General features: G+C 39.9%; 1 protein-coding gene across 23 annotated transcripts in view; it reads right to left on the reverse strand.

Annotated features, from left to right (window-relative positions):
• Window positions 1-92: 92 nt before the first annotated feature.
• Window positions 93-13,209, reverse strand: part of PPFIBP1 (PPFIA binding protein 1) — a 110,986-nt gene continuing 97,869 nt past the window's right edge. For all 23 annotated transcript variants that reach the window (XM_048050159.2, XM_048050153.2, XM_066990323.1 and 20 more), the window contains 9 exons: window positions 12,931-13,081; window positions 11,564-11,675; window positions 11,312-11,400; window positions 6,982-7,104; window positions 5,605-5,730; window positions 4,562-4,750; window positions 3,826-4,005; window positions 3,403-3,468; window positions 93-2,768 (listed from right to left, as the gene is read on the reverse strand). In XM_048050159.2, the coding sequence (XP_047906116.1) occupies window positions 2,682-2,768; window positions 3,403-3,468; window positions 3,826-4,005; window positions 4,562-4,750; window positions 5,605-5,730; window positions 6,982-7,104; window positions 11,312-11,400; window positions 11,564-11,675; window positions 12,931-13,081 (1,123 nt within the window). In that variant the 3' untranslated portion in view covers window positions 93-2,681. The remainder of the gene's footprint in view (window positions 2,769-3,402; window positions 3,469-3,825; window positions 4,006-4,561; window positions 4,751-5,604; window positions 5,731-6,981; window positions 7,105-11,311; window positions 11,401-11,563; window positions 11,676-12,930; window positions 13,082-13,209) is intronic.

A 13,209-nucleotide genomic window follows, 5' to 3' on the forward strand; every position in this document is an offset into this window, starting at 1 on the left:
CCCCTTCTCCCTCATCTTTTAAATAGAACAAAATAGCTTCCTAGGAAATTTAAAAAAAAATAGGGATACATATTTAAAATAAACACAAACACTTGGCATTTTCCACAGATTTTATTGGATCTTACATGGCAATACACAGTAGTAATGTTGCCCTCTTCAAAAATGCACAAATTAAAATACCACAACGGTATCAATTTTGTGCACATGCACGCATAAATTTCCTGACTTCATCCCTTGCTTTCATATTAGACCCCCATAAAATAATTATGGTTCAGATGATAGGCAGCTTTGAAGGGACAACCAATTTTCCAACCAGTAGATGCTGAAATGGGTTGTTCGGAGCAGAATTTTACTTACACTGGACTTAAAAACAAATGATCATCTTCTGCTCCCGATATGTTTGTTAATAGCACTGGACTGAAAAGAAATTTGAGAGTATTTGCTTATACTTGTTTCAGCACATAATATTGTGTCACTAGCCCCTTTTTTTTCCTGTGAATATCCAGCCATTATGTCCACTAGTCAGCGCCTGCTAAAAGAGTGAATCTAGAGGAATACTGTTGCTCAGAAGCCTGTGCCATGTCTTCCCAGTGCTTCTCTACTGGTAAGAGCAGGGTCTTGAGCCCAACTTACATGTAAATAATAACCATATTGCAAATTATTCACAGAAGGCAAGCCCTGAATCCACATCTGAGTATTTGCACCTGAAAGCTGGAAGCAGGCATTACAGAATGTGGTATTTCTGCCTAATTAAAATAGCTCAAACACCCCCAAGACAGCAGAGGAATAAACAACAGACAGCGAATTTGTGGATGTTACTTAGTCAGGAATTTTGAATAAAGCACCAGTGTTGTAGTCTGTTTGTAGAGAAATGGAAAGTGGCACAAACTGAATATGAATAATTATGGATTGTTTGCCTGGCTCCAGTTACTAAAGAGAGAATGGCAGCACTTGATATCATATACAACACAACTGGTCCGCATCAAATTTTTCATCTTTGCACATAAATAGCCTTCACTGCACATCCTTCAAAAAAAAAAAAAGGACTTGTAATAGGTTATAAGGTAACAATAGTATAGTGCTAGAATATGCCTCCAGTCTAGCCTGCATCTGACAGGAGCTCTGTGGAAGCCCCTGGAAGAATCTTCCTTCCCTTCCTAACTTTTGTAATGGTGTTTCAGAAATACCCACAAAATCAGCCGAAATCTAAAATCCATTATACCACACAAGCAGCATGTCAGAAATGGTTTCATCACCACCTTTGCTGGAAGTGACAACTCTTGTAAAAGCCAAACAGCACTGCAAGGAGCAATTCTAACTGGATTTTTTTCCTTTACAAAGCAAAGAAGTTTCATGCCATTGTGCTAAAACACATGCAACATTCAACACCATACAAGCAACCACTGTAATAAACAGTTACTTTTTTGGCTTTTGGCTAGGACATCTTGCAATACAGAAAAATTCTGACAAAAAAATTCTACTGGCTAGTTAAACTTATTAAAATCTGATGATCTTCAAGGCAAAAGAGTTACATTTTAAGAAGGTAAAATGATATGCAACATGTTTGATATCTGTATTTTTGAGGGAAGTTCCCACCTTGGCTTTAATATTACAAAATAATATATTTCCTATACATTTATCTCTATATATAATTTTTTTTTTTTTTTTTGCAACTACACCATCTTTATGTTAGTTACAGCACAGAAATATCCCTTCCATATGCAGGGAGTACTCTTAACTTGAAGGAAAACTCTCCAGAATATTTTTAAGTCACAGAAACATTAATAACCTTCTTGAATGCTATAACTACTGCTGCTAGGAACACGGAAGAAGACATTTCTAAATTTGCAGTTTCCATAAGAGTCACTGCCAGTAGAAACATGCTTTATAATTGTTTCATCCCAAATGGAAGATCATTATACTGTGCACTTAGTAAAAAGCAAAAAAATCAAACAGTTCCAAAGGTCAGCCTGCCTTTTCCAGTAACCAGCTGGTATGCAAACTGGGATAATCTTTTACAAACCTCTCCCCTTCCCCCACACCTCAAGCTTTCCATCACTCTATTTCACAAAATTTAAATTTCTGCTTTTACATGTACTTCATATATTCTTTTTTCTTTGTCTTTTTTTTTTTTTTTTTATAAAACAGTATAAAAATAAAAGCAACAATTAAGAGCTACCAAGGAGGGCACGAATGACTAAAATCCTACATTGGATATCATGGGAAGGGCAGAACTAGTATTTGTGCTGGACAAATGCCTTTGAAACAGATAGCAATAACATCTTGTTTCAACTGAAAACCTAGAGAAAGCTGGTCAACATCTACGGACAAAATACATCTATTCTGAAACAGTATAAAGGATTATATCAGGACAAGAATAAGCAAAAGGAGCACTATGATACCATGTAAATTTAAATGCAACACTCTAAAACATACCACCGGTTTGTACATTAAATATAGTAAAAACAATTACAATTCACCAGTGTCTGGGTGTTTCTTATGGCAACTTCAGAGTAGGCACCTTTTTTTTTTTTTTTTAAATTCACCACCTCCCAGTATTACTTCTAACAAACAGAAGCAAGAGCAATGTAATGTACATGATTTGCTGCCTGTCATGTGTAATGATGTTTCTTGCACATAGGAAAGTGAGCTGAGCCTTCATCAGTGCCTAGTGGTTACCATCACACGTTGGAGTCCTCATCCGTTATACTGGTGCTAGGAGAGCGAGTTGCAAAGTCTTTAAACATTTCATCTTCTTTTAACATGTGCTAGAAAGGAAATGAGGGAAGAGTCAAGGTTCAGGCCCTCCCAACTAATATCAAGCACTGAGAACAGTCCGGTCTCATGTCTGGCAGCAAACAACACTAACAGGCAAGGCACCGCATCACTCTTCCCCTCCAGAGCCACCCTCATTGATTTCCGGGGGTCCCCTGGCTCAGGGGACAGAGCCAACTGAAAAATAACTCAACTACAAAAACTGTGAGGAACAGAGGTTTTCTTTTTTTTTTTTTTTTTTACCCCATGGCCCAGCCCCATTTCTGCTGGCACAAATGGCTTGGGAAATGCAGACTGGGGCTGGGCTGACTCCTGTTTCTGATGAGGCTTCACTGTATCTGTAGTTTGCACAGTTATTTTACATACTTAGGTTCTCAGAGACTGAGGTATTTCACCCCATCCAAACACTCTCTCTCACTAAAAGCACCGATATCTAGCAAAGCAATTGCCCCCAAAAATACAAAACTAAGCTGCTTGACAGAGCCGCTAACAGTGATGAAAATTTGCATTTAAGTGTGTTTGGAGATAACTCAGCACTGCTATTTAATACTAGAGACTGGCAAAGGTCTTAGGTCCATTTTACAGAAAAAGGAACTTTATTCTACAGACACCAGTTTTACGCCTTACTGTCAAGTTGTTGATGCCTTCAGAAAATGCTCCTATTTGCCTCACTGTCCCTTCTGAATCTTCCATCTGCAAAAAACAGATAATGAATAATGAATGAATAATAAATCCTCTGTATGCCACAATAGAATGGCAATTAAGTACGGCAGACAATGTAAATGCTTGATTACACCCAACCTGGTCAGAGCAAGGCAAGAGTGTGGCCCATCAGGGCCACAAGCTACGCAAGAGAGGGTCTTACAGGCATTGCATTCACAGCTTGTATCTTCCTGTGCCGAGAGACATGTTTGTTATGTTTGTTAGTAGTGCTGTGTGACTGTAAGAAGTAAGGACCTTCTCAGGCCAAAGTAAAGGAAAGGTTTCATTGTGAAAAGGAGGTTTTCCACCAACCATGACAGTAGAGTCAAGGATTTTAAACTGTTTTACCTGCTCCAGTCTGTCCAAATCGTCGTCATCATACACTCGGATATCCAGGCCAGGCTTAAAACCCTTCTTTGACCCACTTCCAGAAGCCCTCCCCAGTTCCATAGGACACACATACTCTTCCACATCATCTTGCTTCTTCTTCCTCAGGCTTCCAAAATTGCTGAAGGCAAGTTTCTTTGGCTTACAAGTGAAGAGAAAATTGACAAATTAGAGTAAGCAAAGAATTAACAGATCTCTCTGCATTTGATGTTTCAATCAATGTAAGCAGATGATGAAGCGTTAAGACCCCACTGTTCTCCTAACAATGACTTTCTGAATAGCTGCATTTCCTGATAACTGCATCCAAAAGAACAAGATGTGTTCTCTCATTCTAACACTATTAGGAAAGCAACATTTAAAGAATCCAAGATGACAGAAGAATGCCATCACATAAAACCAAGAGCATATGAACAGTAAGAGAGAGTCTACATCCCAAACATCTGATAGTATAGAGAGAAGGACAACCCACAAGAGTGCTACCTTTTGTCTGTATGTATGAGGAGCTGAGATGTGGTGTGCTCACAGTAGACACAAGAGTCAAACCCAGAACTGCTGAGTCCTATTTTAATGTGTTTTTTTCATTAGCAGCCAGCCCCTTTTCTCAGACCTCACTGAACTGTGCTCCAAGAACAGGTAAAACTGGATATCTAAATGTCTGCCTGGAAGCTCATACATGGACCCAGAACAAGTGGCCTACCTTTACTTTGGCAGTTGCTGTTAAGAGGACATAGTCTGGGGACTCCATGGCTTCACGTTTCTTCTGCTGGGCATCCTGCCCAATGAGGAGGTTGAAATGAGTCGCCAAGTGCCGTCGCAGCAGTGTCTTGTTTGGTGGGATGTTCAGCAATTGCGCCATGGTTTCTACATTGAAACGTGGCTCCAAAACCTTTTAACCAAACCACAGAGAATACAGCTGAAGCCAATACTGTCTGATGAGGTCTCAAGGACATCAAGAGGCACACCTGTCTTAGTCACCTCCTAAGGTTGCTTTGAGTTTTGTTTTTATTTTAGAGAAAATATACAACAAAGAGGAAGCAAAAAGAGATAAAGTTAAAAGTTAATAGTTAAAGTTAATAAAGTTAAAGTTAATAGTTAAAGGATTCATAAAATGCTACCTCCAGACTTGCTTTCTTGAGCTATATTGAAACAAACTGGCAGGTAAGAAAAAAAGAACACATAAATCCAACCTTAGCTCATGTGATAGGTGAAGCTATCACAAAACGTTTATTCACCATCCTCTTTAATGCTGGAAAATGCAGTCAAAGGAATGATGGAAAATAAACAGACATAAAACGTCTGGAGAAAGGATATACCTCTCAATCACAACAGAATTCTACAAGTATAAGTCTCTAGCCTGGAGCATCTCATGGTAGAGCAACTAAAAGCAATGCTGGTTTGACACTGAAATTACAGATTTTATGAAAGAATCAAACCCCGCTCACAAAAGAAAAACATACTCGGGTCTAGGAAGGAAGATGGTGGAAGGTGGAGAACACCATCAAATTGTGAGGGGGATACAGGTAAACAAACTCATTGCTTTCCAAACTAATTTTGCCCAAGACATTCATGTTTTTAAAACTATAAGGTAATGAATTTTGACAGCAACTTATTATTAACCAGAAACAGAAGAAAAAATAAGTGTGGCTGCTGCAAAGATATCAGAACTTTGCTCTAGCAATTCTCAGCTCTAATTTTTTTTTTTTTTTTTATAAAACAGAGTAAGCCTGCCTAAAACCTTACCATCAGTCCCCCGTGCACACCACTCCCCCGCAGATTAGGTGCATACTCTGCCAGATCAACAGAGCGTAACCACTCCATCACGCGATGATTGGTCCACTGGGTGACCTCAGAAGGTGTGACATTACTCTGTGAACAGGAGAAACAGGCAGTTAAGGAGACTTCCCAACATAGCTGTCGCAGCCTAACCTTTACTGAAATAAACCTCTCCTGTCTTTAATGCACACAAGCCCACCTTGCACTTGAGAAAAAGCTTCCACTCTTTTTGGGTTACTATCTTGCAGCAATGTCAAAGCAGAGATGGGTCTGGACCAAACCCCACGCATTCCCCAAGTACTGCAAGATTTCAGAGCAGATACAAACTGAAATTTCATCAGAAATATTTTACCTCTGTATTGCAAAGGGTTCACAATATGCTGAGCTCTCCTGAGTTTCTTAAGCTGCTTCTTCAACTCAGAGTTAAGATACTGACAACTCTAGATGATGAGGACACTGATATGAAGCTACCTTTCTGATGCTTTTCTAGTCATAACAAGAAGAGTCTAAAGCCTTCCAGCAACGCAGTATGGTTAGAAATAAGTCAGTTTCAAGTGTGGTTCATTCACAACATGAAATGTTTTATCTTTCTAATAATCTAAGCCTAGAACTGATCACAGCAGCTTAGTGTGTGTTTATCCTGCTGGGAAATGATCATCTTTCTTGCTCTTTTTACAGGAAGTTGTGCCAAATAACATGAGCTGTGTCTGTGAATTGAGTGGGCAGGTCCGTATCATACTTCATGCAGTTTGAATATCTTGCTGCGTACTAGGAATAGTTGCAATTTCTACCAGTGGAGCTGAAAACTAGCTATCTCCACATGGTGCAGATATGCATCATGTATCTAAACCCAAGACTCTGGGTTGGTTCATCAGCCATTTCCCTAGTCAGTGTACACTGCTTCCAAAACAAACTGATAGCAGTTTCCCATCTGATAAGAGTACCAAATTTCTTTTACAGAGGAAATTCTGACACGGCCATAGACTTCACAATTACATAAGCCTCACAGTAACTGTGCACTAAGTTCAAGATGACTTGTGTTACTGAAAGCATATCAAAGGCAAGAGAGCCAGTTGTCAGCTAGGAAGAGGGAAGAGGAATGGGAAATTTGGCAAAGAGATATGACTCTGGGGCAATGGCCCGCGGAAGAAAGAAAAGTGGTGTTCCAGGTAATTACAGCAGGGCATGAAACTTGGGAACAAAATAAGAAAGAGGAAACAAAAAATGAAACAAAATGAAATAGGAGACAGCGAATAAAGGAGAAGAGGGCAAAGAAGGAATAATCACAAACACCCAGAAAAAACCTAGAGGATTCTTCTTCACAGTTCCATCTTCAAGCAGTACCTCATCTGATGGCCTCCTGCGCAGACAGTTAGGCTCAAAGTTATTTATTCTCAGAACTTGGATGGCCCTTTTGATGCTGAGGTGGTGGAGGACACTGACAACCTTCAAGGACAGCAAGTCATCCTGTCGAAGAGGAAGGGGGAGTTAGTAAACACAAATGCACTTATTAGAAGAACTAACATCCAACTGTAGGAGACTGCTTTGGACTCTGGCTTAAAATGTCACATCTGACACATTCTGGGATAAAATTTTAATAAATGAGACACAGGATGTCAAACCATCTGTCCCTGAAGAAAATCTTCCTATATTGCTCCATACTAGCTCCTGCGTGATGTTCTTCACATACGGTATGGAGCTTAGTATAAGAAATCTGGAGTGATGATGATGGGAAAGGGTGAGATGATGCCTCCTCTGTGATCCTATTAGAGACAGGACAGCTTTCTAAACACACTGCATCAGAATCAGACAGCATTTTCATTTAGTCCTGACCAAAGTTTTAATATCACAAACATCCAGCTCGAAGTTTAATTTAAAACAATAAATTACCCTGAAAACTATTTGAGACATTCTGTATGGTTAAAATGAAAAAAAAAAAAAAAAAAAAAAAAAGAGGAAATAAAAATATGAGGTTATGTCAGGTTGGTCTCCTGCAACTGCGAATGCTTATAGAAATGCAAGTCATAAGTGGTGGAAGGAGCCGTTCAGTGGCTTACAGCAGGAAGCCACAGTAAGGCAGAAGGCAGGGAAAGGGTGACCACATGCAGGCTGCTGAGAGGCTCACCTTGACTTACCATTACCCTGGAGCTCCTACCTTGTGCAGACACCTCCTGCAGTTTGAGGAAAGGAGGGCAGGTTGGCCAGGAGTGCCAACTCCCTGTTCAGCACCCCAGCACATGCCAGGGGAGCAACATCAGGCACCCAGATGGCCTGGAGCTTTGCCTCCCTGACATGGCACCGCAAGGCAGCCTGGCTGTGAATTTACACCACATCATTTTCAGCATGGGATGAGCCACTTCTCACACATCGCAGGGTAAGAGCACGCAAAGACACAGGCACACTCCTCTCTGCAACACGTGATACTAACAAAAGCAGATGATTCTTTCTCCAAAAGCTTGATTCTCCCAATGTTTTTTTACTTACACATTAATCTTGTAGAGAAATTCATTTTAGAGCTCACACAGACCAGCTATTTAGGTTCCCACCACTCTTTCATAGAAAGAGTCACACATCTCCTGAGACGTGTGAGAATTTCTACCATGCCAAAGAACGAGACGCTGCCTCACAGTGTCCCTCTCCCTGCACTGGCCACCAGGCGCACCCTTTGGCTGAATAGGTAGCTTTTAGACGTCAAGAGCTGGGAGAGGCATGTTTCCTTCCCCTTTGTGACAACAGCAGCAAGCAGCAGTTTTGCTCTGGCTCCATTATACCCCTTGTTCTTCTTCTTATATTAAGGGCTACTTCAAATCACTGAGAAGGGGAAGAGAGAGTGTTTTGGCAACCAAGAGAGCTTAACTCACAGGATACACATGGTGAAAACAGCCAAGGAGACAAAAAGTTTACATGAGGCTTGCAGGTTAGAAAAGACTGTTGGTGTGACCTGCTGATGGGTTTGCAATCTATGCAATGCAGAAGATGCCATTCTTTGCCTACCTCTGTTTTCACTCCAATGTCTAGCCCCAGAAATTTATCATACCAAAACCAAAATAATCAGTTTCTCTCTCAGAAAGACATGAAAAAGTTTCATGAAGGAGTACATGACCAGCCTGGAGAGACTTCCCAGCTCAACCTCAGCTAGCTACTGCAGCACCAGAGAAGGGCTACAAAGAACTTGTCCTGCACTGCAACAGGGGTCACATGCTGTGAGACTTGCATTCTTGCTAAGTTAGGCTCTTTGATTATAATTTAATCCTTATTGTGCCATTAAGTGTCTCAAAGTCTGATTCTTTTCCAGTACAAGTTGACTGACAAATTAATTTATGCACCTTTATGTCAGGGTTAACCCTGACATAAATGTTTTAGTATTACATGTGTTACAAATACTGGACTATTTTATAATTTTGTCAGAATAATCTATGACTAGATTCTTCACTTGCCCAAATATTTCATTGTTTTCAGCTAACCTTATGATGAATTTAAGATTAGAGTTTCTATTTCATAGTTTGCTATTTTAGTTTGAGTCGGGGTAAATCTTCATGTGATTTTTAACAGTATTTTTCATACTTTGCATACAGCTGTATTTAGTTGATTATTTACACAATCTGCTAAAAATTTATTGGTTCTACTCTAAAACACTCCTAGCAATTTAAAATTAAAGGGAATTGACAGGAAAAATACCTATTTAAAAGTCAACGCCCCTGCTGCATTTCCCTCCTCTGTCCACCTATTACTTTTCTACTTTAAGAGAAAAAAAGACTGTTGAATAACAGAAGTTCCTTTACCACCTATGCTGTATCCTATCAGCATTCAATGCTCATCTAGTCAATAGAGTGATAAAGTCTCCCAACACAAGATCAACCTCAGCAGAACCTGCTGGCATCAGATCTCCATGATTTAACAAGCAGAAGAAAGAAACTCCCTCCTACTTTTATATTAAAGTCCAAACTCAAAAACTAAAGGAAGCAAACACCAAAACACCTTATGCAAGCAGCAAGTACTTGAGTATCTGACTGAAAAGCACTTGACAGCAAAATCATGTCAGGTAGCTGAGCTAATGTGAGAGCTGTAAAAAATACATGCAAACATGGCACAGAATGATAACTTCTACTCTGTTCATAGCACAACTCATGAGAGAACACCACTGCAACTGACTTCTTTGTTACAAAGAAGGGAATAATACTGGCTATGCTCAGTTTGCATTTACTTCTCCAGAGAAGAACAAATGCCTTATAAGTCATCTTACCTGACATTTTAGACAAATGAAACCTGCTAGGTTGGCTTCACCTGACAGGCACTAAAGTGGGTTGCTGACATTAGTGCTGTACATTTTGAAATACATTATACAAATGCTATTAAATGTATCCTGTTTTCAAACAAGCTGTCTCTTAAAACTGCAATTCTCTTCAAAGAAAATTGCTTGGGTTTTCTAACCCTAAGCATCCACATGAATATGTAAATAGACTTAATGTTTGCTCATTGAAGAGAAGAAAAACTGCCACCTACTTCTATTAATTAATAGCATCATGAACAGCAAAAGCCCAGCTGCATGAAATCCGACCACAGAATCTGCATGCTTTTGTGTACTTACACATGCTGCCTGAGCACATCAGACAATGTCACAGACAATTAAGCGCAAGATCTCCCATTACTCATGTATGAGTCTGGGCTCTTGCTTACTATGTTTGCTCCTTCACTTTAAGATAGTGTCTTTAAAGCTGGAAAGAATATAGGAAATACTTGCAGGTGAGCTGTACTATCAGGGCTTCAGTTTTCTACAGGTTGCAGCTATTAGCGTTAACACAGGATACCCACTACAGTTTCAAGCAGTCCTTTAAACACGGCGATACAGCGTGTGCAAATATGGCATCCCAGAATATCTTTTTAGCACTGGCAGTGCTTCTGACACTCTCACCTCTTAACTTTCTCCCTGCAATTATGCAGAAAATTTGCAGGCCCAATTTCTGAACTGTTCAACAGCTTTGAAAATACTGACATCTCATGAGACATATGAGATGCACAGGTGTTCAAATGAGCTCTGCTTTTGGTACACAACATGAGTATATGTGTAGCCTCTGCAATACTGCAAGAGCAAGTGTAAGCTCCAACTTTAGCTTCCTTTCAACAGATCTTGTCATCTGGGGCAAAACTCAAATGTGCAGATGGTGACCTCATAGTACTTCTAAGTTTCTCTTTAAAATTTTGAACAAAGGCCCAGAGGAATGTGCAGATGGTCTGCTGGCCTCCAGATGTGTCAACTTTCTGCTCTAGGAAGCTACAAGCCAGACTGCCATGACCTGACTCCTCACGGACACCAGACCCTGTAAGATGTCTATCTGGTCCTGCTCTCCCCAGAGGGATTTGAGAACAGATGTCTGTGTTGCCAGAGCTGCCCAACCAGCCACAGATGCCCTCCAGTGCCCCATAAATGGGGTGCTTATGGGGACAGCAAGGATTTGGCTGGTGCAAACTCCTGCAGGAGGGCTGAGGGAAAGAGGTTTAAGTGTTAAAGTGAATTTAATATCTATGCAGTCACAATGATGGCAGGTTGAAAGCAGGTCTCTCCAGCCTCACCTGGTCTTCAGTGAGCTGTCTGGAGGTATGCCAGTGTGCTTTGAAGTGAGGAAGAACTAAGAACATGGCAAAGATGTCATGAAAAGAAGAAACATTTACTCACCACACTCATGTAATGGAGCATTCGGCCATCCACCTTTCCTTCATCGAACTGGGTCTTATATTGGGGGAGGCCAATGTCATCCAGCCACCCTAAGACAGAGACAACCACATTAGTGTGGCAAAGCTCTCCTCGATTAATACCAACCATGTCTGTAACACCAGTTAGTGCTATTATCACTCTTTGAGCCTTAAATTTGCCATGATTAGGAACCCCTACAAAAAGTTGCTGCTTCAGCATGCAATAAAATCTTACTGGTAACCCAGTGGTAATCCAGTTTTCCATGATTGTTTTCTTCTTCAGACCCAAGCGCCTGCAGAGCAAGCTGAAGCTTCTTCCGATGCAATGGGTGCTTTATCCCAAGCTCCTGTGAAAGTAAGGAAAGCAGCAAAGCTTGTGACAATACTGTATTTTATTTCTCCCTCTGCTACGTAAGAATTGAATATGTTTTCAGAAAGTCACAGTGTAAACAGCACTTGATGGTGACTTGGCAGGTATATTTCCCATGGCTGAATACCAACACCATCTCAGCACATACTTGGAACTATGGAAATGCCAGCTCACTGGAGTGGATTAAGGGATATAGGTTCTTTAGAACTATATGAAAATATCAGTCATAGTATTATCATACCAGCTTAAAACAAACAAACAATTTAAAACATGTTAATATTCAAAAAAATACTTGATGTTTTTACTTCCTTCCCTCCCACTTAGGCAGGTAAGGTTAAATGAGTTAGTTAAAAGCATATAAAGGTCCCAGGAATTATTGAAATTTATTAATGCTTCCAAATGCACAAGAACTTCCCCAGTCTAGAGGTGTAAGTGCAGCCATTGAAGATTTATTTAATCCCATGTACACTTTTACTAGCGCTCACTAGTTCATATTACCTCTGAGTACTGCAAACCACTATGTCCACATCACACTTCTTGTACTCCAGTTGTAGTATAGCTACAACTTTGAATTAGCTTACTGTCTAATTGAAACAACCCCCCTTCCCCAGGGTTACTATTTCCTGAGGGCAGTAATTCTTAGAAGTTGGAAATTCAAACATTAGCAAACATCGTGGATTCAAAGTGTAAACTAAACCAACTTTTTTCTGCTTCTAGTTTCAGGAAACAAGATATAAAGAATTCCATAACTTAAGACAAAGAAAATGGTCACCCTGTGTGTAACAGGGTGTATGCCTCTGTGTAAAATGGGCAGAAAATACATCCATACCAAAGCAGCAGCTTTTTACACCTTTTTCACACAGGCATAAAATAACTGTGCCATAAATAAATGTTAATGAACCTGTTTCAAACCTGTTTGATAATGAAGCAGTCTTGTGTGCATGTTTTTAAAAAGCAGCACAGCCAATTCAGGTGTCCATGTCTAGTGAAGTTAATTCACAAACTTCTAATTAAGAGTTTCATTACAGAACATTACATTTCTACTAAATGTCACTTACAAAGAACCAGATTTTGCATTGTTGCAGATGATATTTAAAAAGAAAACAAACTTTTTTTTTTACATTTTTATTTTGACTGGATGCACTTCACAGTGCAGACATAATTTACATGAATATAAATACTTTTTTTTTTTGGTAAGTTTAATTAAAAGTAGTGTTTCTAGTACTTCTCACCTTTTCCAAATCCTGCTGAGAAGCCTGAAGAAGTGTTTGCCCCGACAATATCCATTGTCTGCCGTTACTTATATAAGAGCCTAGTCCTTGGTCCTGGAGCCAGTTGCATACCTGCTCCTTTGTCCACTTGGCAAATGGCATGTCCAGCTCACTTTAGAAGATTTTACAAAAAAAAAGAGACTGATAATCCCACGCCTCAATCTCCTGCTTTCATACTTAAAATAATAACAAAAACAACAACAATAATAAAAACAACTGAGCCATTCACTCATGGGTATT

This window comes from Anser cygnoides, chromosome 1 (assembly GCF_040182565.1).
Source record: "Anser cygnoides isolate HZ-2024a breed goose chromosome 1, Taihu_goose_T2T_genome, whole genome shotgun sequence".
NCBI lineage: Eukaryota > Metazoa > Chordata > Aves > Anseriformes > Anatidae > Anser > Anser cygnoides.